Here is a 23,622-nt window from a genome sequence, read left to right on the forward strand (position 1 = left end):
CATATATATTTTTACACTAGCGCAAAGATAATTTGACTAAGTCACATATCAAACAATCTAATTTGGTATCGAACTTGTTATTCATGAAATTCGAACATAAGACCTCTCATTTTTAAGCAGAAAAGAATAACACCATACTGTAATACTGAGTATGTACTTTTATATTTTAATTGTTGAGTTTTTTTTTTTTTTTTTAAAGTAAATCCTTTCCGTAAAAGGGACAAAATTTTATTCCAAAATTAATTTACAAACCAAAGGCCCAAATACACCTGTAAACAAAACAAACAGGGGCCACCCAAGCTAACATAAAAAGCCCAACCAAGGGCCCAAAGCCAGATACATAACAAAAGAAAATTCTAAAACCCTTCTACCACCATTGCAATAGTATTTCCCAATCAAACCGCTTCGATTTCCCCAGCAAAAGCCAAAAATCCTACCAAGCAGCACCGCAGATATTAAATGAAGGAAAATCCCATCATCTAGACACGAACGCCGCCAATCTCTATCAGAAATTGAAAGAAGTTCGTGGATATACCACAAACAGCACTACCAAAAAAGATAGACAATGAAAGAGGTAGTGTTGCAAACACTTGAACAGGCATGACCATTGAAACTCTACGCATCCCTTCGAATGATATCCGAGACGCCATTGAAGATTATTTAGATTTCAAATATTCTTAAAAATTTTGAAGTTGAAAGAATAATCCGATTTGATTCTAAAATTTTGAAATGAAGAGTAAACGTTGTTTTCTATCCAATCAATCTGAAAAACACCGTTACATAATCAACATTTGATGTATTAAAAGTTGATATTGAACTAAGATACTTGTATTTACTTTATACATTTACTATTTAACGGTCAGATTTGCAGCAAAATAGATAAAATATCATATATAACCGCTAGATAATCATCGTATTAAGTAAATGATTGTAATTGGTCCTCCAAATTTGAGTTAATGACACATGGTTTTGGAAGTGTCAAAACTGCCACATAGCCAAACCCGGTCTGACCTCGCCAAAAAACCGGTCACTAAAACCCAAGTTCCCTTCTAAACCCTGTAGTTTTCTTCGTCTACATCTTCGTCTTCCTCAAATTCCAAAACCTAGGCCATCATCCATTTCGGCTAACAATGGCTCTCCAACTGAGATCCAGGCACCGAAACCTCACGAACCCATCTCTCACCCACCTGTTCTGCACCAAATCCTCATCCTCCTCCGACCCATCTGACCCAAAGGACCCATCTGACCCGAAGGATACCGACGCACATCCCCAATCTCACTCTTCCTCTCTGTCTTCCTATTTCAGCGACGTCAAAGCCAGCCTCAGGCAACATCAACAGCAGCAACAACCGCCGCCGCCGCCGGAACAGAGAAGACCCACTCTTCAAAACCCCTCGTATCCAAACCCTTCTCCCTCCAGGACCTCCAAAGTTGCTTCCTTGGAAGAAATCCGCAAAAACCTCTCCGAGTACCGGCGCCGAACCTCCGTGCCGGACCCCACCGAATCAGGCCCTGCAGCTTCGCAACATTCTTCTACGGCTCCAGGTTTCCCACAGCAAATCTCTTTTCAAGAGCTCTACAAGAGAAATGTGCTTGGCAAGGCCGAAGGCGGCAATGCCAATAGTGACCGGAAGCTCTCTTTCGATACGATTCGAGAGAGTTTGAGGAAGATAAAGAATCCCAGTGTGCAAAATGATAGAAAGGACCCTTTGTCATTGTCGCGGTATACAGAGAGTTTGCGCCTGGAGCCGAACCAGCCGAATGTGATCGGTGGGACTGGCACTCCTTTGCCGTCGTCGATTTTTGGTAAGGAGTTAAGAGAGGAGAAAAATGCAGAAAATGGCTCGAATGAAATGAAGACGAATTTCGTGAAGATGTACAGTTATGCAGAGTTGGGGGAGAAGTTGAGGAAGTTGAGGCCGGACGAGAAGGGGCAAAAATGGTTTTCATTGGAGGAGTTAAATGAGAGGCTGATGAAGTTGAGGGAGATGGAAGAGAAGGAGACTCAGGCCGCCATTGGCAACCTTACATTCCGGGATTTAAGGGAAAGCTTGGTGAAGTTGCAGATGTCGGACCAGGAAAAGGCGAAGAAATCATCGAGTAAGTGAGCAGTTTTGTGCTGGATTTCTTTATTGTCTTGTGTTATTTGAAAAGTTCACTTCTTGAATTAAGCAGTCTGTTTGCTGAGATGTTGTACTGATGGAATGGGATGAAATTGAACAGATTCCTGCTCAACAAGCCATTTTCTGGAAAAACTTTTGTGCTTCTTGCTACATAGGAGCCACAATTCCGTATCGCTAATTATTGAATAAGAACCTTTTAAATTATATTTGGATTTAGTTCCAAAGTTTGTTATGACTGTAATGGCTCCAGGCTTAATGACAAGGTAGAGTCTAGTCTGGTACTCTGTTTCTGACAATTTGGGATAAACTTGAATTTTATAGTATTGTGTTGTTTACGTACTATGTTTTTCGTTTGTTTACAGAATTCATAGGTTTAAGTTCGCTTTCATACTACGCGTGAAATTTTTCCATGTTTGGAGTAAGTTAAATGTGCTTCAAATATAGTGATCTTCCCCAACTGAAACTAATTTGCTTTCCTTCCTAGTTTGATTTAAAATTTGAAAACGAGGACTAGGTACAGGAATTGGCTCAAGTTCTGTCTTATGTTTTCTTTCCAAATCGAAGTGCTGGATTATCACAATGTAAAGTAGAAAAGTGACTTAACAAATTTCAGTTTGTTGGTTTGTATGTTTAAAATTTTTAATTTACAGCCAAAGCTACAACAAAAGTTTCAAATTGTGTTGCTCGATTTTATTTTATTTGATGCGTATCTTGCAATTTACTGATTGATTCTGTTGTTGCAGCAGTCCAGAGAATTGATGTCTTGTCACATATAGGTCGAACTCCCAACTTTATGCTGCAACCTCCAAAGGAAAATTTGGTCGAAAAGGCAAGTATAGCTTTTCTGTTAACTTTACACGTCAGTTAAGAATTTGCACAAGATTCACGTAATTCAAATACTCAATTGTCCTTACTCCACCATGTGCTATGATGTTGTCCTCAATATTAATCAGCCTTCATAACAACACATAGTATGCACGACTGTCTGTTATCACTTGAGGTCTTATTTGGTTCATGTTGTATGCTATCTGTTTGAAAGCTCAGAAAAATTTTGGTTTTCACTTAATAGATGCTTGAATTGTCGTGATTCTCACACGAAATAATTCTACATTGCAAATTTTGTTAATTTTGATCAATAGTTTGGTGCCTAATATATTAATAAAATGTTTATGCAGTATTTCCATCCAGATAACATGTCTTCTGCAGAAAACCTGAAACTTGAGCTTGCCAAAGTTAGAGATGAGTTTAAAATGTCAGAGTCAGATTGTGGTTCTGCTCGAGTTCAAGGTATCGGTTTTAGTTTTGGGTTCATTACACCTTTTATTTGCAGAATAATTTTTCTGAGTTTCTTGTCCATCATGCCAAGTGTTCTATCTTTATCATTGGCACATACATTCAAGCTAATTTTTGAATTGTCCAGAAATTTAATTCCTTTTTTCTTTTGGGTTTTTCAATTTACTTGCAAACAATCTTTCAATCTCCTTTCATCCATAACATTTTTGTTATCTTTTGAAAGTTTTCTTTCTATATAAGGCTCTGTTGTTGTTGTTATAATATTTATTCTTTACCAATGCTTGGTGGTTCAAGTGGTAAGGAGCTTGTTCCCCTTAAGCAAGGTCTTGAGTTCGAGCCTTGTGAATGGAGAAGCCAGCATTGGGAGAGCTTCCTCCACCACCCCGCCCCCCCCCCCCCCCCCCCCGCCGCGCGGCCGCGAATGGGGTCCGACCCAGCACGAGGGATTAGTCTCGCCTATGTGCGGGGGGATACCCTGGATTCATCCAAAAAAATAATATTTATTCTTTGCCATCACATTATACTATTCGTAGAGAAGACAAAGGTGAGAAAGGTTACCATGCACAAAGATGTTGACACTGGTTTGCATCACAGGGTTGTGTCCTCTTATTATTTTAACCGAGTGATAGCCCCCTTGACTTTTGCTTTTGGTAAATAAACATCAGAACAAGAAAAAATTCGAGGCACCTTTCCATCATCAATGGAGCTAACTAAAGTAATTAAACAGACAAATAGGAAGAAATGTTTTATGTAGCGAAGGTTCAAGAGTTTTGGAGATGTACTTAGATGGTGGGGTTCAATAAGGGTGTTTTAAGTTCGTATATTCTACAAAAATAACATTGGTTGTCATGCATACTCTTTGTCAAGGGCCGTTTGTTGAGCTTGAATACTGCCAGAGTGGTTCTTTGCTTGGTCTTTGGTGTGGGGTAGAGTCCTCACCTTTGATAATTTCAAGATGTCATTTTGGGTAAATACTTTGTAGCTGAAAAAATGCTAGGAATCAGTTCACCACTTTCTGCTATACTCAGCTTCAGAGTTGTCATCTACTTTCCTCTACTTCTATGTGGTTCAGTTAATTATGTCTGGCTCAGTGAAAGGTTTCCTTTGGAACACAGCTCCCGTGTGTATACGAAGAGACAGAAACAGTAGACACTTTTATGTGAAAAAAAGTTGTCTTGCTTATCAAAGAAGGGGAGAAAAGGAACAAGTTGAAACCGGGATTTATTATTTTAGCTGTTAAAATGGTTGATGACCAAGAACTGATTTGAAGAGAAAAAATCTTCAACCCCACACCCCTTTTGCTGGGGAAAAATAAAGGGTTTAACTGTGCTGAAATTAGTACATACATAGCACGTTTACCCCTTCTGACACTTGATTTGAAGGTTAACTAACGTTTTGTTTTCTTGGTTGCTCTGCAGTGGCACAATTGACAACAAAGATCAAGCATCTATCTTCAGTTTTACATAAAAAGGTCACTATGGAACCAATAATCTTCTGTTTTATGCTTTCACGTTTATATTTCATAAATTTATCGTCATGCTAATATTTGAGGCAATTTGACTCTTTTCTGTTTCTAGTGCACAATTTACATGCTACAACTTTGACTTGGGTTTGAGATAATTTGTGAAGTTTTAATAGTCCAAAGTAATTAGAGATAAAGTTAATGGTCGGCATGTTGGGTGGACCAACGCAATGTATCTATTCCTAGCTTTTACTCTGAAAGTTGACCTTGAAAACAGATGTTGACACTAGTGTGCAACTATCTAGGTGCTGGTGTGTTTGGGTTTACACTCATAAGTTTCTCGTGATTCTGTTTACCAAATTCCGCACTCTTGTAAATACAGAGGTGTGTACTAGACATTTTTAAATACATATCTAACGCTCAGACACCAACATACATGTCTGGTACATACTTGCCACTCTCCCATTACTCTTATAGCTGTTATCATAGTTATTGTTAGCCTTAAGTACTCCCTTTAAACCTCACTGGAGCAAAAACTACTGTCGATAGATATGGGTTGTGAGATATGTTTACTGCCTTGTACCCAATACAGGAATGAGTCGTCAGGGTTTTCCTTGTGACCAAAAAAGTAAAAAACCATATGCTGGTGTTGGATTTTAGGATACCGAATGTGTGCCAAGTTGTTTTATTACTCGATGTAAAATCTTTGCATATTTGTTTTATGTAGGACAAGCATTCTCTGAAGGGTCTTCAAGCGATGGTGCAGCAGAGGAAGAGGTTATTGAAGTATCTTCGAAGAACTGACTGGGATTCTTACTGCCTTGTGCTCTCTAAACTTGGTCTCCGGGACAAGCCAGAGTTTCTTTCTAAACTTGGTCTCCGGTACAAGGAAAATAACAAGAATTAGACCAGTCGGCACTGTTTCTCCGTTTCTTCAGCATTTTGGTTCGTGCCCGGTCAACCATTACTTCTTCCAGTTTTGCAGGGAAGAAAAGCGAAATTGAAGGCCCGTGCTAGTTTCAGTTCTATTTTCTATCTCTACGTTTCGTTTTTGTTTGCTATTTCTCTTCAAGTTTCGGACTTCACTCTGCATTCGATTTCTGGTCGTTTCTTTTTTCGCCGACAGAATGGAATTTTTGTAATTGGATTACAAATTAGGGGATAAATTTATCAAGTTTCGCTATATTAAGCGTAATGAAAGATCTGAATTCATTCTCGATTGGTTTGGATGCAAATTGGTTGAATATTATAGTTCCGAAGCGAAAACCGTCCGTAAAACATACTCTAAACTTGCACAAATACAACCCTTTCACACATCTCTACTCTTAAAAGGCACAAATACAATCTTTTCACTCTTCTTTGCAGAAGTACTATAAATCATGTGTGGTTCGTTTGCCTCACTCACAAACAAGGCACCCATGAAGCAAGAAAAAGTTCCTTTGGGTTTCGGTATGAACATAACCAGGAGGCGGAACTATTTTCTTCAGCGACGAAGAGAAAACCATCCACGAAACAATATCAGCACTGACATTATTACAAGACCTCAAATTTATCTCCCTCAGCCCTTTGCAGTTCTTCACCACTCCCTTCACCCCTTCTGATGTCAAACTCCCGCTGCCCAACAAGTTCAATTTCTGTAGGCTGGGACATCTTTTCCCAATCATAGCCAGTGCCTCATCATCGATTCCCGAACGCATCCATTTCAATACCGTCAACTTCGGAAGTTGAAACTCAAGGAGTAAACTAAGATTCTTCCTCACTCTACCATCTATCTTCAATTCCCTAATCTCAGAGCATCTCTTTAGTACTTCTACAATGCCTTCTTCTGATACTCCCTTACAGCCGCTCAAATCAAGCACTTCCAAATTGGGGAAAATAGATGCGAAACTTGTCAAAAAGGCATCGTCTATTGAGCTATTTTGAGCCAAGTTCAGCGATTTCATTTGATTGTTTGCCTTACAATCCGTCTCAATGTCTCCGTCCCCAATACCTGTTCCTGCCATTTCCATTGTGTTCAAAACCAGACAGCTTGCTATGAGGATATAGAAGGTGATATCGGTCACCTTACTGCAATAATTAAGGTTAATATATCTGATACTATGGAGGAACAGGGATAGCTCGGCCATGTCCTTGTCTCTGAGAAAATGTGCCGACTCAAGATCTAAGTACTCAAGGGACTGGTACTCACTCAACAAAACCCGAATTCCAGCAAAACTGTAGTTTGTACATCCAGAAAGAATGAGCTGCTTTAAAGGCAAATGTGCTTCTGCAACCGCATCCAGAAATTCATCCGAAATCATCCAACCCGAAAGATCAATAGCCAACAAAGCTTTCGAGCTTATGAATGGTACTTGAGGTGGTACATCAAAGGATAGGTTCCCAGTTCTACTAGCCGAAATATAATTCAATTGGCGACAGTCACAGAGGAGCTTAGATATGCCATTCAGTGTTATGAAGTGACAAAAGTTCAACACAATTTGGCATAAACACAAACAGTTGGTGGACAAGAACACAAGCGATTTATCAGTGATGAAGCTATTACCAGAGAGGTGGATCTTTCTCAGGCTCTTGAGCTTCCCCGACAGCGATAAGATGCCCGAATCGGATATCGGCCTCGAGAGAGGGGTGGAATCTGAAACCCCAATTGGGGAGAAACCATATTCATCATCAGGCCAGCCGATGTCAAGCTCTTCAAGGCGTGGAAAAGAATCTGCAATCAAATTCAGATCAGAATCCCCAAAACATCGGATTTTGGAGCAGTTCAGACTCTTCAAATTCTCCAATTTCGAACCCAATGATCTTAAACCAACCGCGGGTAAAGTCGCCTGATCGGAAACGTTGAGGGATTCTAGGTTCAACCCAGATAGCGCAATTTGATGCAGAATTGGGTTCATGTCGCCATGGAATTTGGCGAGGTCGATGTGTTTGAGACGAGGGAACCGTCGGAGAAGACGAGGGAGGAGGGATTGGAGTGCTGGATCGGAGCGTTTGAGTTTGAGAGTGGATAGAAGGCGATTGGTGAAGGAGAGGAACTGCTTGCTGACGAGAGATAGTGAATTGAAGGGAGAGGGGTGGTCTGGGTCTAGGTCTAGCAGTAGCTGTTTGAGTATCAATTCCCAGCATTCTTCTGGCAAATCTGCAGATTTCTCTGCCATTGCTGTTCTTCTCCAAGGTTTGGAAGAAGCTGAAGCGCTAGAAGTGGATGTGGATGTGGATGGGTGGGTGTTGCGGGCTTTAGCTTTAAGAAGGAGTTCACTTAAATAAATAAATATATAAATAAAAAGACCTTATGATATCATGTATATGATATTTCAAATATGGTCACACTCTCTAAAGTTGAAATTTTGGTTTCAAATTTTGAAAATTTTGGTGACTAGCTTCTAGGCAAACCTCCTCGCAGTCTTTGCACTCTTACCTCCTTTATCATTGAGCGGTCATTTAGGGGCCTTAGCTGGTGATCCGAACTGTTTTTCTCTCGACGATGAAGCATGTACCCATTGTTTCATTGGCCGAACTTAACCCTTGTTATTTTGAAGTCATATCTAGTATTTAGATTTTACCTCGATTTGGTACCGCTCTCATCAAAAATCAATTTTACGGTATAGACGCTTATGACCTTCCTCTCTATGACTTGGAGTAATGATTCCTCTGATATTACGACCTTTACCACAACGATGTCGTCCATATGTTGCTGAGGTGTGATGCCTAGTAACGGCTATTTCCACACGCTACTATGCTCTCTTTGTAACGGAATTGAGAGAAAGAATCCAACGTAGATTCTTGAGAGTTGTAATCGATTTTGTTACTATTTTCAAAGCTAATGAGCTCGATTTCCAATTGAATTTAAAGCATGAAATCACTGAGAATGTAATCTCAAAGTTGCAGAGGAATGGAGGAAGGAAGAAGAAGGAAACCAATTGTTCTTCTTCACTAATAAGTAAGACGTCTTAGTATCGAATCTCATGAATGTCGAGTTCGTTACCAATTTATTCCTCATCCCTTAGAATAATATACCATTGTTAAAAAAAAAAAATTTTAAAAAAATTTCTATACCAACACAGCATGTATTCATGGAAGGCAACACAAACCATAAAAGAAAAAGCAACACACTATTTCTAGTGCATTTAGTAACCATATCTCTCATCGAGATGATGTGATACAATATCGTTACTCTTTCAGCATATCTAGTTTTCGTGCTCATCGAGTATGTCTTTGCCAATGCAATCGATCGTAGTACTAAATTGATTTAGAGTATCTTGAATAGCAAGGGGTGTGATATTTCACTCCTTAAAAATACCTATCTGATTGACCTAAAACCCCAAATATGTTTACAATTGAAGTATCTACAGAACAGGATTCAACCTAAAGAAAATATGCCAGAGGCACAAAATTTTGAAAATTATTGAAATATAGTTGACTCTTTTTTTATTTGAACGATACTCTAATCTAATCTAAATAGTAGCTTTGAGATTTATATTTTTAATTTTAGATATTAAGTATCAAGTCCTATGCTGAAAAGTCCTCGTTTAAGTTAAGGTTTCAACTCTGTCTCTGGTCAGAAGCCTTACACTAGAATGCTAAGTCTCGTCTTTAAGGTTTATGTTCTCGAGTTTCGAGCCCTTCCTCGACCCAACACCACCTTGCTTAGCGTATTTCCAATGAGAGACCGTAAGTTAAGGTCTCTACCCACAACAACAAATCGGTCATTTACCTAGAAACATTTTAGCGTGAAACTTATCTTTCTCTCTATAGAGTTCCTTTCGGCGAGGAAAATTTCGAGTTCTAGCAAAAAGTGAGCTCACTTTGATCTCCATGCTAGTGTGGAAATTTTTTTCATCACCCTCTAGGTTTAGTGGGAATTATTTTTCCTTCTTGCCAAAATATTAGCTAGGAAATTATTACGTTTCTCGCTGAATAAAATTTTTAGCAAGAAAAATGAGTCTCACTATGGCACTCTTGCTGTATTTCCCAAATGTCTCAAATACGGCGATGTTTTATTCATACATACAGTGAGAAATATTTTAATGAGGTTGAATAAGGGTTTAGTGAGAAAATATTTTCTCGCAGACAGCCCAAGTTTTTTTAAGCCCAATATTTTTCTAAGGGTCGTTTGGCGTGAAATAAAAAAGAAAAATGAATTACCAACTAAACTCATTCAGTCACTCTGCTTCAGTCTATCGCTTTGTCTCTCTCGTTCAACCACACTCACTTTGTAGAACGAGAAAGCAGTTAAGGGCGTTGCACTCTTGAACGTTCTGAAACACTCTCCAAACTCATTCTTGTTGGTCGAAGACGGTAATGGTAAGCTTTGCAATTTGTTGACACCCCAAAATGTCACATGCAAGCCCGACCAAATCTCAAGACCCAATCGTATAAAAGACCCCAAACCAAGCCTAAACACATGCAAGGGAATAGAATCGAGAAAAATGATTACTTATAATCATGCCACGCTATAGTTATTAAACCAGATAGAAATCACACTATGCCTACGAAAATCCATGCATCTACATCACGCCAAACCTCATCACTTTAAATCACTATTCATGCTAAAATAAGCCCAAGTCACGTGCTCAGGGATTGCCAAATGAATTTTGGTGTGGATCGTTACGGAAGTTCAATAGGCCTACGTGGAGTCAAGATTATGGAAGACTTTGGGTTGCTTAGGAGCCCAAAGATCTAAGCCAATAACCTTTGTAGTCCACATGGGCAAGTTTGAGAGAAGACCAGCCTAGTTTCTTTCTTTCCTTAGCAAACCAACCAATCTAGTTAGGAAGGGACCAAATCCTAGTCCTAATTTCACTTGAAAGCCTAGCAAAGCAGACATTTTAATTAATAGAGAAGTTGACCTTCATTTCCTAGCTCACGCTGAAGATCAATGCTTGAAAGCCAAGAGACACGTTACCAGAAATAACACATGTGGAAGTTGACCCAGAAAAGCAACGCCTCGGAAGAAAGTCCAACGCAAGCTTTACGAGACCAACAATATATATCTGTCTTATACAAAGAAGAAAAGCCACAATGAGACCAGGAGAAAGAAGAAGAAGACCAAGTCATTATTAGAGATTCCTTAGGAATCCTAGAAAGGGGTCATTATCCTACAAAAGGGAGGTTAGAACCATTAAGAGAAATCCAAGAACTCAACCTAGAGAGAAAAGCTTAGAAAGTTAGGTGGATTGTATTGCACCAAGTTAGGAAAATCTCTCCCTTAGTGCAAACAGCCACAAATCCCAGAAAGCATCACCCCTGCAACCTTAGTGTTTTCCATAACCTTCCTCTAAGCATACTAGCCATCAGAAACCTTGTTACCACTCTAGGAAGCCGAGATTATTCAAACAAGAACACCATGCAACCATGCCAACTCTCTCTCTCATGCTAAACTGATAAACTTCTAGCTTCCACATCATGCCTCACTTGAGCAAGTCATTATTTGCTTAACAATGCTATCTTTGAGTCATTAATTCAACTGAGATATTTCCTAAGACGTGCTAATCCTTTTGAGATATTCCAGGATTTGGTACAAAACTGAACTGAGGGAGACAAGAGGATGCTTTCAAAGCCTAAGTCCATCTTAACCTAAAAGTCCCCAACACACCACCTTTTCTTCATTCTCGTCTCTTTGAATCATAACGGCAATTTCCACTTTTCTCTTTTCTCTCTTTTTTTTATTTTTTTATTTTTTTTTATTTTTATTTTTTTCAGATTTGCACTCTAATTTATCTTTTTCTTATTGGGTTCACTTTGTTTCCTTCTTTCTATTTTCCCTTATGTGGTATTTGAGTAATGTTAGGGAGACCAAATTTTTTAAACCAAATGATGTGTCACCAATAAGAAACAAGCATGTTAATCGACACTTAATTAATAATCCAATCATTTACAACCACATCATTTAGTTTGCAAATTTGGTTTAAAAAATTTGGTCTCCTTAACATTACTCGTGGTATTTTGGTTTATAAATATAGACCCGATTAAAATGGAAAATTAATATATTATTTTTGAAATTTTAACTGACAGAATGCCCATTTTGTTGAAAATCATGAATTGATGCCTCTTTCCATTGCACCTATATCACATATTGTTGTCTCATTCTCTCTATCTCCCACCCATTTCAACCATGATCTCTTGTAAGTTTCAATTCAAAATAGTTGATTTTGATCAACTAAGGGTTGTGTCGTTAACTTATATTCAATTGGAAGTAGGACAACTATAATTTATAGTTGGAAAGCATTGAAAAATTGTATACCATCTGCATCTGCATGATCTCCTCTTAGATAAGTTGCTTGACTTTTAATTTTATTGTTTTAACCTCTCATGTTGTCCATGTCGTGAAATATATGTAGATTTAATATATTTATAAAATATGGATAACGGGACAACATTAAATTATGAACTTGGATGTTGTTGCCTGCATGTAACATTTTATACCAACATGTATAGTTTTATATATTCCATTACAAGGACTCTACCGCCACTTTTTGAGAATTCATTTAGGGGCTTCAACTAAATCTTTTTGTTATTGACTCAAAGATTTATTTTGAAGCACATGAAATCATAAAGTTTTATTTTGATGGGAGTTGACACATATTCCCTCCCGAACCAAGCAAAACCCACTCTAGTGTATGTACCAAAAGATGAGACTATTTTAAAATGTTGATAACAGTTCTTTCTATGTATTTGCCTTACAAATTGAACTGATGAATTAGGTTCTTCCGCATATCCGGATGGCTTGAAAAACTGAAGGAATGAGCGGTATGGATAGCAATGGAGGTAGAAAAGGCGGTAAAATTCGTGGCATTGGTCGACAAAGAAGTGTTATGCCCCAAATACAATGGTTCTGCTCTGAATGACAGAATCAACAAGATCATCAGGAAAACACGTCGTGAAACTCTAACCAACGTTATCATCCCCTCTTATGATGTCAAGTTTCTCCAATCAGTCATCTTCTCCACCTCACAGGTTAAACGTGATGAATCGAAGGATGTTCTGCTAGCATATGTCTGTATTGGCACATCCGCAGCACCATACTATGTCCCTCTTTACTATTTCGAGCACAAACCATCAAATGGCATCCCGAGAGCATTTAACCTCGTCGATGGTGAACTTGCAACCAACAATCCGGTACATATATACACTCTTAGACTTCCATTGAATGAAGAAGAGATTATTTGGTGTAGTTTTTTTTACAATTACTTAAAACTTGTATATTTTTAATTTTTTTGACCAAAAAAAATGAGAGAGGGCACGTGCCCCCAGCCCTTCATCAGCTTCGCCCCTGCCACAGAGCATCGATATGAACGTGAACACAGATCAATGCAAGTTCTTATGATCTTATCTGCAAAAAAATTGGTTGAATTAATTGCAAAAAAGTCAAAACAAAAGTTATTGTGCATTCATTCATTTTTTGTTTTAGTTAGAGAAGTGCATGATAGTTTTATTTTCTTGAGTGCAGAATCACAGCTCCCTATATGTATATGTTGAGAGTTGTCCCGCGTGGAAGGAGGTTTGCTATGTGCTTATATGATATTAGGCTACTCCCTATATTGCCAATTGGTTTTATGGTAGAACCTCAAATTTCATCATGGTATCAGAGCAAGGTTATCCACGTGTGAAGCTGAACGGCCACACACGCTTCATGTCACCCAATTGTTGTTCACGTGTAGGTTTGAAAATCCGCCACACGTGCGGGGGTGTGTTGAGAGTTGTCCTACATCGGTGAGGAACAAGATTTGCTATGTGCTTATATGATCTTGGGCTACTCCCCATATTGCTAATTAGTTTTATAATGGAAGCTCAACTTTCATCAATATAAAGATTCAATAGCATGAAGGAAATTTTTTTTCTTCAAACGCAAATAATTTCCTTAGTCTTGTTCGTGAGAAAACAGTTCTTAGATAAATAATATCTGATTACTCAAGGACACAGTAAATATATGAAAAGAAAGCACTCGTACATTTTTGTAAAAATTATTATTCAACTAGCCGCAGCCATCTTCGAAAAAAAAAAAATTAGTTTTAGGGCAGTACTTCAGGAATTGGAGGTGGATCAAACATTGGTGGAAGCTGATCAACAGGAGGCAGAAAAGGAAGTTCTGGTGCTGGTGGTGTGGACCCAAATGGGAATGGTTCCTGTGGAGTTAAGGGCATTTCAGGAATTGGAGGTGGATCAAACGCCGGTGGAAGCTTATCAACAGGAGGCAGAAAAGGGAGTTCTGGTGCTGGTGGTGTGGACCCAAATGGGAATGGTTCCTGTGGAGTTAAGGGCACTTCAGGAATTGGGGGTGGCAGAAAGACTTCTGGTGATTGTGGAATCGGAAGAAACGGTGGCTGATCAATCACACCAGGGTCTGGTACGGTTGGGGTTGATATAATAGGTGGTGCAAACGAATATGGAGGCGGATCACCCAGCAGCGGCGGTGATGTAAATATAGGAACAAGTGGGGGTGATGGAGTAGTACTAGTGTCATCACCTGGTGGTAGTATGTCTGGTGTAGGTGGAGGAAAACTAAAAACTGGTTGGTCTGGTGTTGTTGGTACTAACGGTGGAGGAAAACTAAAAACTGGTTGCGCTGGTGTTGTTGGTACCAACGGTGGAGGTGTTAGCCACGGAAGGGTCGGTGGTTGTATCGATTGATCTGGTGGTGGGGAGGGAAATACAAAAGGGATTGGTGGGGGGAGGAATTCTGGTGGTGGTGGTGGACTTGGAGATGGTGGAGGGGGTGAGGGAACTAAGGGTGGTGGAGGAGGTGGAGAGGGTGGTGGCGGGGACGGAGGAGGCTGTGGCAATGATGGCGGTGGTGCGGAAGGTGGCGGTGATGACGGTGGTGGAGCAGTGGCTACGGGTGGGGGTGCCGCTGGTGGTGGAGATAACACTAGTGGGGGTGGAGATAGTACTACTGGTGGTGGAGATGGGAGTGAAGGTGGGAAGGGGAGAGTAGGAGGAGAAGGCGGAATTCGCGGTGGTCGAGGTGTTGGGGCAAAAGGGTTGTTTGGGGAAGGGTTGGTAGGGAAAGGCCATTGGCCACAGCTTCCAAATAGGTATTGGAATAAGGGATCACAGTTTGATCTTGTTCTTCCTCCTCCACTGCTACCTCTACCTCTGCTTCCGCTTCCGCTTCCGCTTCTGCTTCCGCTTCTGCTTCTGCTGCTTCTTCTGGGACTGCTTCTAGTGCCTCTTGATCTCTTTTCTTCCTCTACTTCCTTGTGTGTAGGAACTTGCTGAGCATCTGTTATTGTTTTTGTGATCAGAAGCAGTGCTAAAATACTCGCAATGACTAGTATGTTTGCTTTCATTTCTGGTGCATGTTTTTCGTTTTTCTTTCGTACTTTGAGAGGTTCAAACTTATATACGGAGAACAAAAGGTTGAGTTTAATCTTATCACTAATTTCGTATCTAAATTTGACTTTTGTTAGATAAAAATATTTGTCAAACATGTTTCTAATTGGTTTAGTATGAGGTGGTGTATAGAAGTCAACTGCTAAACTTGTGCGATGCTTTAAATCCACACCAGTCTGCATTTATGTGCTGCTGTTACCGAGTTACTATGAATCAGATAAGAATCTACCAATATGGATTTGATATTTTGGAGCAACTTTTACACTATCATGTGTTGTTATTAGTTGTTGTGTTACAATATATATAAACGACATTGTTAATACATCATACACTTCAAATATATTGTTACAAAATATATTTAAGCGTTGTAAGGAAAATACATACATAATAACGTGTGACAATCACGTCAAAAAATCGATACAGTGAACATCAGTCTCTCTACATCTCCCTCTGGCTAAGGCTGGAGTGGGTTGCCTAGTTTGAAGTGCCAATGTTTACAACACAACCAAGAAATGAAATGAAATGAAAATATGGTGGGGGTGTCCTGCATGCTGCATCCCTATGTGCATGCTATTGAATACACATTTGCTTCCTTAATTTTGTTAGACTGATATATAATAAAATTCTCAAGCTTGTACTGAAAAACAGTTGGGGAAAGATCCCAATCAATTTAATCTTCTTTTTTAGTTGATGCAGACTGTAAGAAACTGTTAGACCCTAAAAATGAGAAAACTTATGTCGCACACAAGTTGAGCAATTACTGAGTTAACTATGTTTTTATTGTGAATGTAGGCACGTCAACTCGCAATCGAGCTCAGTTGGATGTGTAGAATAGATGTGGTGGTGGTGTTAATACATTGCTGACTTTGCACCTGACCAATTGCAGCTGAGGAAAGAACGCCTCTCGCCCTAGAGTCCTAGAACATGAAAGCAAGGTTGCTTAATTCACTGCGAAGTTCAGGATCTTTTGCACCAGTTTCGACGACTTCAACTATATTTGTGAGTATATAAGTGCGTCGAATCGGTATCAGGCTGTATGAGAAAAGATACTCAAGAGAGATGAGTGTCTTTATGGTGAATGTGGTTCAGCTTGTCACGCCCCGATCCCAACATACATCCAGGATCGATATGTGACGTCACCCAATTACTCGTATATCTCACATACCCCATCTCAGGAATATGGCAAATCACAATTCGAGACTCAAATTGTAAAGAAATTTTTCGTTTACCTTATGGCTGCATCTAACCTTCTCGTTAGACTGCCAACGTACCCTCAATAGGGATCAAGCCATTCATAGTTCACTATCACAAAATCAGACGTTTATTCCACTAAGTTCAAGCAAAAAAGCATAGTATTCCTTAATCATTCAATATAACCTGACAACATGTAATTCCTAGACTCATGCTACATAACCAATCCCCATGAAAACATGATTCTCTCCCATCCAACATATAAATCATTATGTCTCATCATGATATCGCAATTCACAACACATCATATTTAAGAACCGATTAAACACAAAACCATCCTCTAGCCGCATTAATTAATTAATTTGATCAAAGTAATAACAATCATTCCCATATCTTCTAAATTCATACCTTATGAAATCATAATCGAATCATAGAAAATCCCTAAGGAGTCACTTAGACGTCCAACATCTTTTCTAACTCAATTCACAAGACTCTCGAAACCATTGACACAAATATATATATATATATATATATATATATATAACTAAGGCTAGAGTGTCACAGTTAGGCCAAGCCTACTTCTCCAAACAATGGGATTTTAGGCCACTCCACGAAATTCAACAACCTCGGGTTCTAAACCACTCAACGGAACCAAACCAAACCAAATATGTACCATGTACAACTAATTATCATCACCTCTAGAATGCGTATGGTCCCCCATCGCGGATATACCAAGCAGGACTATAGGCATAAACTCATCGTGTAGGCAGTGATCACCTATCGCAGATATACCAAGCATGATCACCTCTGAATACATATGGTCCCCCCATCACGGATATACCAAGCAGGACCATCCACGTACCACAACTACGTGGTGCAATCTCATCATCACACATTAAACATAATTATACGCATACATGCTATCGATTCCACATATCAACCAGCATCTAGTCATATGGAGCACAAAACAAGGAATTCTCTTAATTACTATTTCTACTAAAAATCTAATAAGGTACCTAACTCATCTCCTGACTTCCATCTCCATCTCATGATAGGTAATAGTGCCAAGTTCAAATAGGTATTCAGTTGGCAAGCATATCCAAATAATTATCAAACAATATTTAGATCCCATAATTGTCATAACATTCATTATAATTATCATTCACATTATTAAAAAGTTAATTAAACACATATGTATCACAAACATCAACAATACACAAGCCAAATCATAGTTAATTAGCATAGGTCTATGGCTAAATATATAAAATTCACATTTCAATAGAAATCATAATTATAAGACCAATTCATATTCACAAATGATAATAATATAAAATTTTAAGATAATAATCATATATTTAGGTCACTATCTAACCAATATAGGCCCACTAGATTTTCACTAGTAATTTCCTAAGGTCCGTAAACCATATCTACAATAGCATACTAAAATTTGGTGTCAATTCAATGGTAAGATCGTCAATTGTTAGAATATTCAAGTGGCAGACCCTATCGAAAATATATTCAACCAACAGCATTTCATAGATCGAATGTTACATATCGAAAAATTCGACTTCTTCAAAAAATTCTCAAATTTTATAAGAATGAAGATCTCAACAAGTAGAGTAAATTTTATACCTGCAGCCAAGGCCAATTTGGCCGGAAAACACCTCAAACTGGTCACGAACCGCCGGAAACCCTAAGGTGGGTGTTCTTCAATTCGACTTCCTCGGTGTTCCAACGCCCCTACAATCTGTTGGGTCAAGTTCCTGGGTTCAAGGGAAGTTGATTAAGGATGATGGTGAATGATGATACTCTCCGAAACGACAATTCGTCGTCGAGAACCCCTGGTTTCTCTTGTAGAGTTCTACCCGAATTAAACCTTAAAACCCTTGATTTTTGGTGGAGATGGAAGATGGAAGGTGATGGAAGATGTGGCAGGTGTGGGATGGTTGAAGATTACCTAAAAATATGGTGGAAGATGGCTGAGTTTGGACCGGCTGAAGATGTGGTGTTGTGGTGCCCAGTTAGCCGAATGGAAACAAATCCCCCCATATAATTTTTGCCCATTTCCACTTATAATGGCCGGTCCTTTCATCCCAAAAAGTGTTTGGGCCTTTTTACCCCTAAGTGGAAATTAAAATAATTCCCACAATCTATAGTTTCACAACTTCAAACGTCCGTAACTACACCGTTATAATTCGGAATCGTCAACGGCTTTTGTCTACGCGCGTGGGTTCGAGACCTATTCGAAAACATTACTTGTGACCTCAAAAGGTCAACGAGTAAATAATAATTTTCCAAACTTCACTCTTCGTAACTAGTTTAATTGAAATCTAATTTCAAATAAACTAATATAAATTCTCGAAAAATAATATAAAATCTCAATAATACAAATACGTTGATTATAACAGTGAAATCCAGAAACGGGATTTCACACAACTGCCTGGATGTCATACTATGAAGTGCACATGGACGTAACCAATCATAGAACACCTCTTTTTACTGGAGAGGTTTTTTGCATTAAGCGTTTTGAGTTGTTTGTTGAGTTGAAAGGGGCTTCTTATGTTGCAAAACCACTTCTATTTATAGTGGTGGGTTTCATGGTAACAAGGTTTGTGGAGGTAGAGTCTTCTTGGTAGGACTATACCTACTTGGCACACACCTAGATATCCTTTGAATTTCTCTCTTTATCCCTCTTTTTAGCTGAAACACAATCTCTATCTAGTCTTGACCTCTTTGACTTAAACTAAAATTCTGAACCTAGTCTCCTTATATACTTAATTAATTCTTATTTGATCAGCTATAGGTTTCGATTCCTGGAATAATTTGAATTTTACCAAAACCCATTTTGATCCTTAACAACCATAATTCAACTAGGACTCGACCGAGCCACGCCTAAATCTGATCCCTTAGCAGTCCCACTGATGAGTATATTTTATATTATATATTTAACCCTAATCTTTGTATATTTTAGCTCTTAATTTGGAAGAATTTTGATACTTTGAATTGTATTTCCAATATAGGACTTTCAAATTCCTCTGGATCAAAACATAATCAAATGGATGAATTTTGGAGTAATTCCAATTGGAGGATGCTTGCGAGTCACTCGGCTTGATCGTGTCATGATATCATATTTTTCCACCAAGTAGTTATTTTCTGGCAATAAAATAAAGGAGCATTGCACGGTGCTGGAAAGTGACGTTTCTAGGCTTTAATTGCATTTTTGGAGCCCAAGATAACCTCGGATGAGTTTGTGGCCTTTTGGAGATATGTTCAGAACGTCCTGATCTTCAAAACAAGCAATCATGAGCCAGATTTGGAGGATATTTCAGATTAAAACGTGGCTGGACAGTTTCCTTGCAGATTCTCCTAGCTCAATTAGGATTTTATTTTCTAAAATATTTTATTTATTATTTGGTTTCTAGTTGGAACAAAAGACTATTTTCTAGGGTGTGTGCGTTGGTTTTTAGGCGTAGGATATAAAGCCTTGTAGTTCACAGTTTTTCCTTTCACTTTCTTTTATGAAACTTGGAGACAGAGAGAATTGCTAGGATTCTTGAAGATTTTTTACTTCAAGGTGTTTTCATTCTTATTCATTTTAGCGATATTTATTTTTATTTTTATTATGAGTATGCGTAACTAATTCCTTTGCTAGGGTTAGGCCATGAGCCTTAGCATGAATATGTAATTTTATTAATTTTCTTGTGAATGGATGCATGCTTGGTTTGAATTATTAATCACCGCGATTAAAATTATCTATATATTTTAATGATTGATCACCATTAGGATTAGACCTGGCATTTGTGTCGTGTTTTCTGTGTTCATGTCATACCCGATATCTTAACGGGTCGTGTCGTGTAACACCCGTTAAAATAAACAGGTAAAATGACCCAACTCGAAATCGACCCAGTAATATTAACAGGTAAAATGACCCGACTTGTTACCCGTTAAGAAAAATATATTTTAAACCAATAAATAATCAAATGAAAAATATAATACTAAATAAGCATATACATATCATATTGTCACATCCAAAACATAAAAATGCATTTTTCTTTTTAAGTATATTTTTGCTTACCTAAATTGATCAAATGGTAAAATTGGAAAATATTGGAATAGAGAAGGGTTTTTTTTTTCGTCCAAAAAAGTTCTAATAATATAAGTGAAATAGAATCCAACGATACAGATTTACTCTCATTTATCTTACGGCTGTTATTTAAGTAAAGTCTTTAATAGTTTTTTAATTAATGTAGAAGTGTCAAAAAATATAGAAAAAATATATATAAACGCTCGTAATGACAAACTTTACAACTTTCATGAAGAGCTTAACTTTGAAATTCGCCACAATAATCATATAAATCATAGATCAAAATTTAACCATTGATTGTTGTTTATATTTACGCTTCATTGTTCCCATCAAATTTTGTTTTTTCATATTTTCCTTTTTGAAAACATTATCTATTAGAGGATGCAAGAAGATGAACGGTTTGGATCGTTGATATTATATTCAGAGTTTTACGGTTAGTGAAAATATTGCTTGATATTTATAAAGTTTTACAAACTATATGACATCGACTCATATTTCAGTTAACCGTAATTATCGAAACATGATATCAAAGATCTGAACCGTTCATCTTCTTCCATTCGGTAGATGATCATGTTTTCAAAAAAAAAAAAAAAATGAAATTCAATAAGATGAATAAAGCGTAAATGACAATCGACGGTTAAATATAAATTTAAGGTTTATGGATTATAGTGTTGGATTTCGAAGTTGACCCATTCATGAAAGTTATAAAGCTTGTCACTATGAGTGATTGTATATTTTTTTTACATTTTTTACACTTTTACAATAATTATTATTAATTTTTCCCTTAAATAAAAAACATTATTCATGAGGGTTTGGAGGATTTTAAAAATCTAAACAATAATGTAAGTGTAACCATTATCTACTCGTGGAGGAATAACGATGAATCACGAGTATTTATATAGGGATGTGCTATCCACACACCCCAAATTACTTCTCACACACCCCTTATTAATTTATGTCCGTTGATCTTCTTCAATTCATCCGTTCCGACGGATGAAAATTAGAAGGGTGTGTGAGAAGTAATATGGGGTGTGTGGATATCACACCCCTTTATATATTCTTTCATATTTTTTCATACTTGTATGTATGCCTTCTTAGTTCTTGTCTATACAAATATTATACTAGTTTATTTTAATTTTGGACAACATGTTAAGTAAAATTTATCCTAGTAATGATAGTAATGAACTCTCATAATAAAAATAAATAATGACTAAAACTTTTTTTTTAATAACTTATATAGAATAATAATACAAAACTATATATTTAATATAGAATACATTGTATATATTAATATGGCTATTGTATTTTATAATAAATCTTTTAGTAATTAAACTTTAAAATTATCAAAATAAGTTTTTCTTAACGGGTTACCCGCATGTATACCCGTGGGTTTTTAAAGGGTCACCCGATAATGACCCTATTAGTTATTGTGTTGACCCGAAACGTGTTATTTTCGTATCGTTTTCGTGTCATGTAAAAAACTGCTGGGTCTAATTAGGATATTTAGACAAGTAATTTGATGGAATTTCTGTTGGAACATCACCCTGAAATTGAGGAGGGCTTCTTGTGATTAGTAATTGTAAGTTCACTTAAGGTGAACATTACGCTCTTAAGGGTTGCATGGTTTTTCAAAGGGTTTTCACGAAACTTAATGAGTCTTGCATGTTTATATTTGATCTGAATATCACAGACAAATTGCATGTTGGATATACATTTTCGCTTGAACATCACAAGGAAAATATGCATTAGGAAACCTAACCTTCAAAGCATGTATGTGGAAATTCATAAGTAATTGATAGAATTGCATAGGATTGTGATGGTGATGGCTAAACCTTAGATTTCTCTAAATTGTTAATTTTAAAAAACGTTTTTCTTCTTTGCTGTTATTATTTCCAAACTTTCAGATTTCTTTTATTGTTAATTTAATCTATTTAAATTCATAAATCTCAAATCTTTGATAAAATTTGTTTTAATAATTAATTAAGAGTTAGTTTAATTAGAAATTAGTCAAACACAACGACCTTGCATGAACATTTACACTACAATTACCTTATATTCTTACAAGTATTTTCAGTGATTTTAACCCTATTTGCGCAGGTACTAAAAATCCTATCACCCACTTCTATCAGAACTCAGCCAAATCAATGCTCTTCTGGGCTGGGACCCAACTGAGAAATCAACCTTGGATTAAAAGTTAAGGCCTTCCAACCCAAAATATCATTTTTCATCCTAACTTTGCATTTCAGGCCCAAACAGAAACAAATAAATATACTTCATGGTTTGAAATCTATGCGACTGGTTTATTTATGCTAAAAAATTGCCACCTCTAACATGTGGATACATGTCTAAGCATTTTATCTAACAATGTTGTGTTTAATAAAAGGGAGACCTCATTTTTGTAAATTATATTTAGGGCTCATTTGAAAGTATTTTTGAAATTACTGAAACCACTTTTAAAGAAAATACTTTTATATTCCAAAAGCACTTGAAATTGTGTTTCTTGCAGGAATCACTTCAAATATTTTTTCAGAATTCACTTGCATATTTACCAATGATTGGTTTCTAAAACATTTTCACATAAAGCACTTCATCCATTTTAAAAACATTTCTATACAGGACCTTAAACTATCTCTCTAATTAAAATAGGGTCCACAACATAGTAGTGGATCTCACCTCTACTAGTTATATAGTTTAGATGTGGATTACAATATGTGATATCCTAGTATTTTCCTTAATAAACTATCTAATGGCCCACATAGTATAGAGGTGTACTATCCACACATTCATTTTTATTTTTTACACACTCTTCTAATTCATAGTCCATTAAGATTAATGTTTGTTTTAGTTTTCTTTATAAATAGGATGTGATCGGTAACTTTGTAGAATAATAAGTCGGATAAAATGTAGTCATCTAGTTCAGAGATGTCTTGACATTTTTTTTGTTTCTTTGTTTTCAATTAATATAGTGATTTTATTTCTGTTAACATGTTCTGATTTTCAACTTGGTATCAAAACATGTGCGATCCTTGGGGGCTTAATTTGATGATGTATTAAAGTTGAAGCTGAAACCACCCGCCTAAGGCCAGAACTGACGAGTCCACGCACCACACCCACCGTATCCACACACCACACCCAACGTG

At 37.4% G+C, this 23,622-nt stretch overlaps 2 protein-coding genes and 1 pseudogene across 3 annotated transcripts; 2 read left to right on the forward strand and 1 right to left on the reverse strand.

The window, feature by feature from the left end:
- The first annotated feature begins 922 nt into the window (after positions 1 to 922).
- LOC137707887 (S15/NS1, RNA-binding protein) lies at positions 923 to 6,069 on the forward strand. 2 transcript variants are annotated; one of them, XM_068446821.2, is made up of 5 exons: positions 923 to 2,100; positions 2,867 to 2,952; positions 3,299 to 3,410; positions 4,835 to 4,887; positions 5,606 to 6,069. In XM_068446821.2, the coding sequence occupies exons 1-5, from the start codon at positions 1,131 to 1,133 to the stop codon at positions 5,783 to 5,785; spliced, it is 1,401 nt and encodes a 466-aa protein (XP_068302922.2). In that variant the 5' UTR covers positions 923 to 1,130; the 3' UTR covers positions 5,786 to 6,069. The 2 variants fall into 2 exon arrangements, with proteins under 2 accessions (XP_068302922.2, XP_068302923.2); XM_068446822.2 differs by having other exon boundaries at positions 927 to 2,100; positions 2,870 to 2,952.
- Positions 6,070 to 6,101: 32 nt separating this feature from the next.
- On the reverse strand, positions 6,102 to 8,121 carry LOC137708935 (RNI-like superfamily protein). The gene has a single exon (XM_068448093.2). The coding sequence runs from the start codon at positions 8,031 to 8,033 to the stop codon at positions 6,276 to 6,278; it is 1,758 nt and encodes a 585-aa protein (XP_068304194.2). The 5' UTR covers positions 8,034 to 8,121; the 3' UTR covers positions 6,102 to 6,275.
- A 4,515-nt stretch (positions 8,122 to 12,636) lies between these two features.
- LOC137708934 (patatin-like protein 5 pseudogene) lies at positions 12,637 to 13,695 on the forward strand (annotated as a pseudogene).
- Positions 13,696 to 23,622: the final 9,927 nt, after the last annotated feature.

Source organism: Pyrus communis, chromosome 17 (genome assembly GCF_041283825.1).
Source record: "Pyrus communis isolate YQ-2024b chromosome 17, ASM4128382v1, whole genome shotgun sequence".
Taxonomy (NCBI): Eukaryota; Viridiplantae; Streptophyta; class Magnoliopsida; order Rosales; family Rosaceae; genus Pyrus; species Pyrus communis.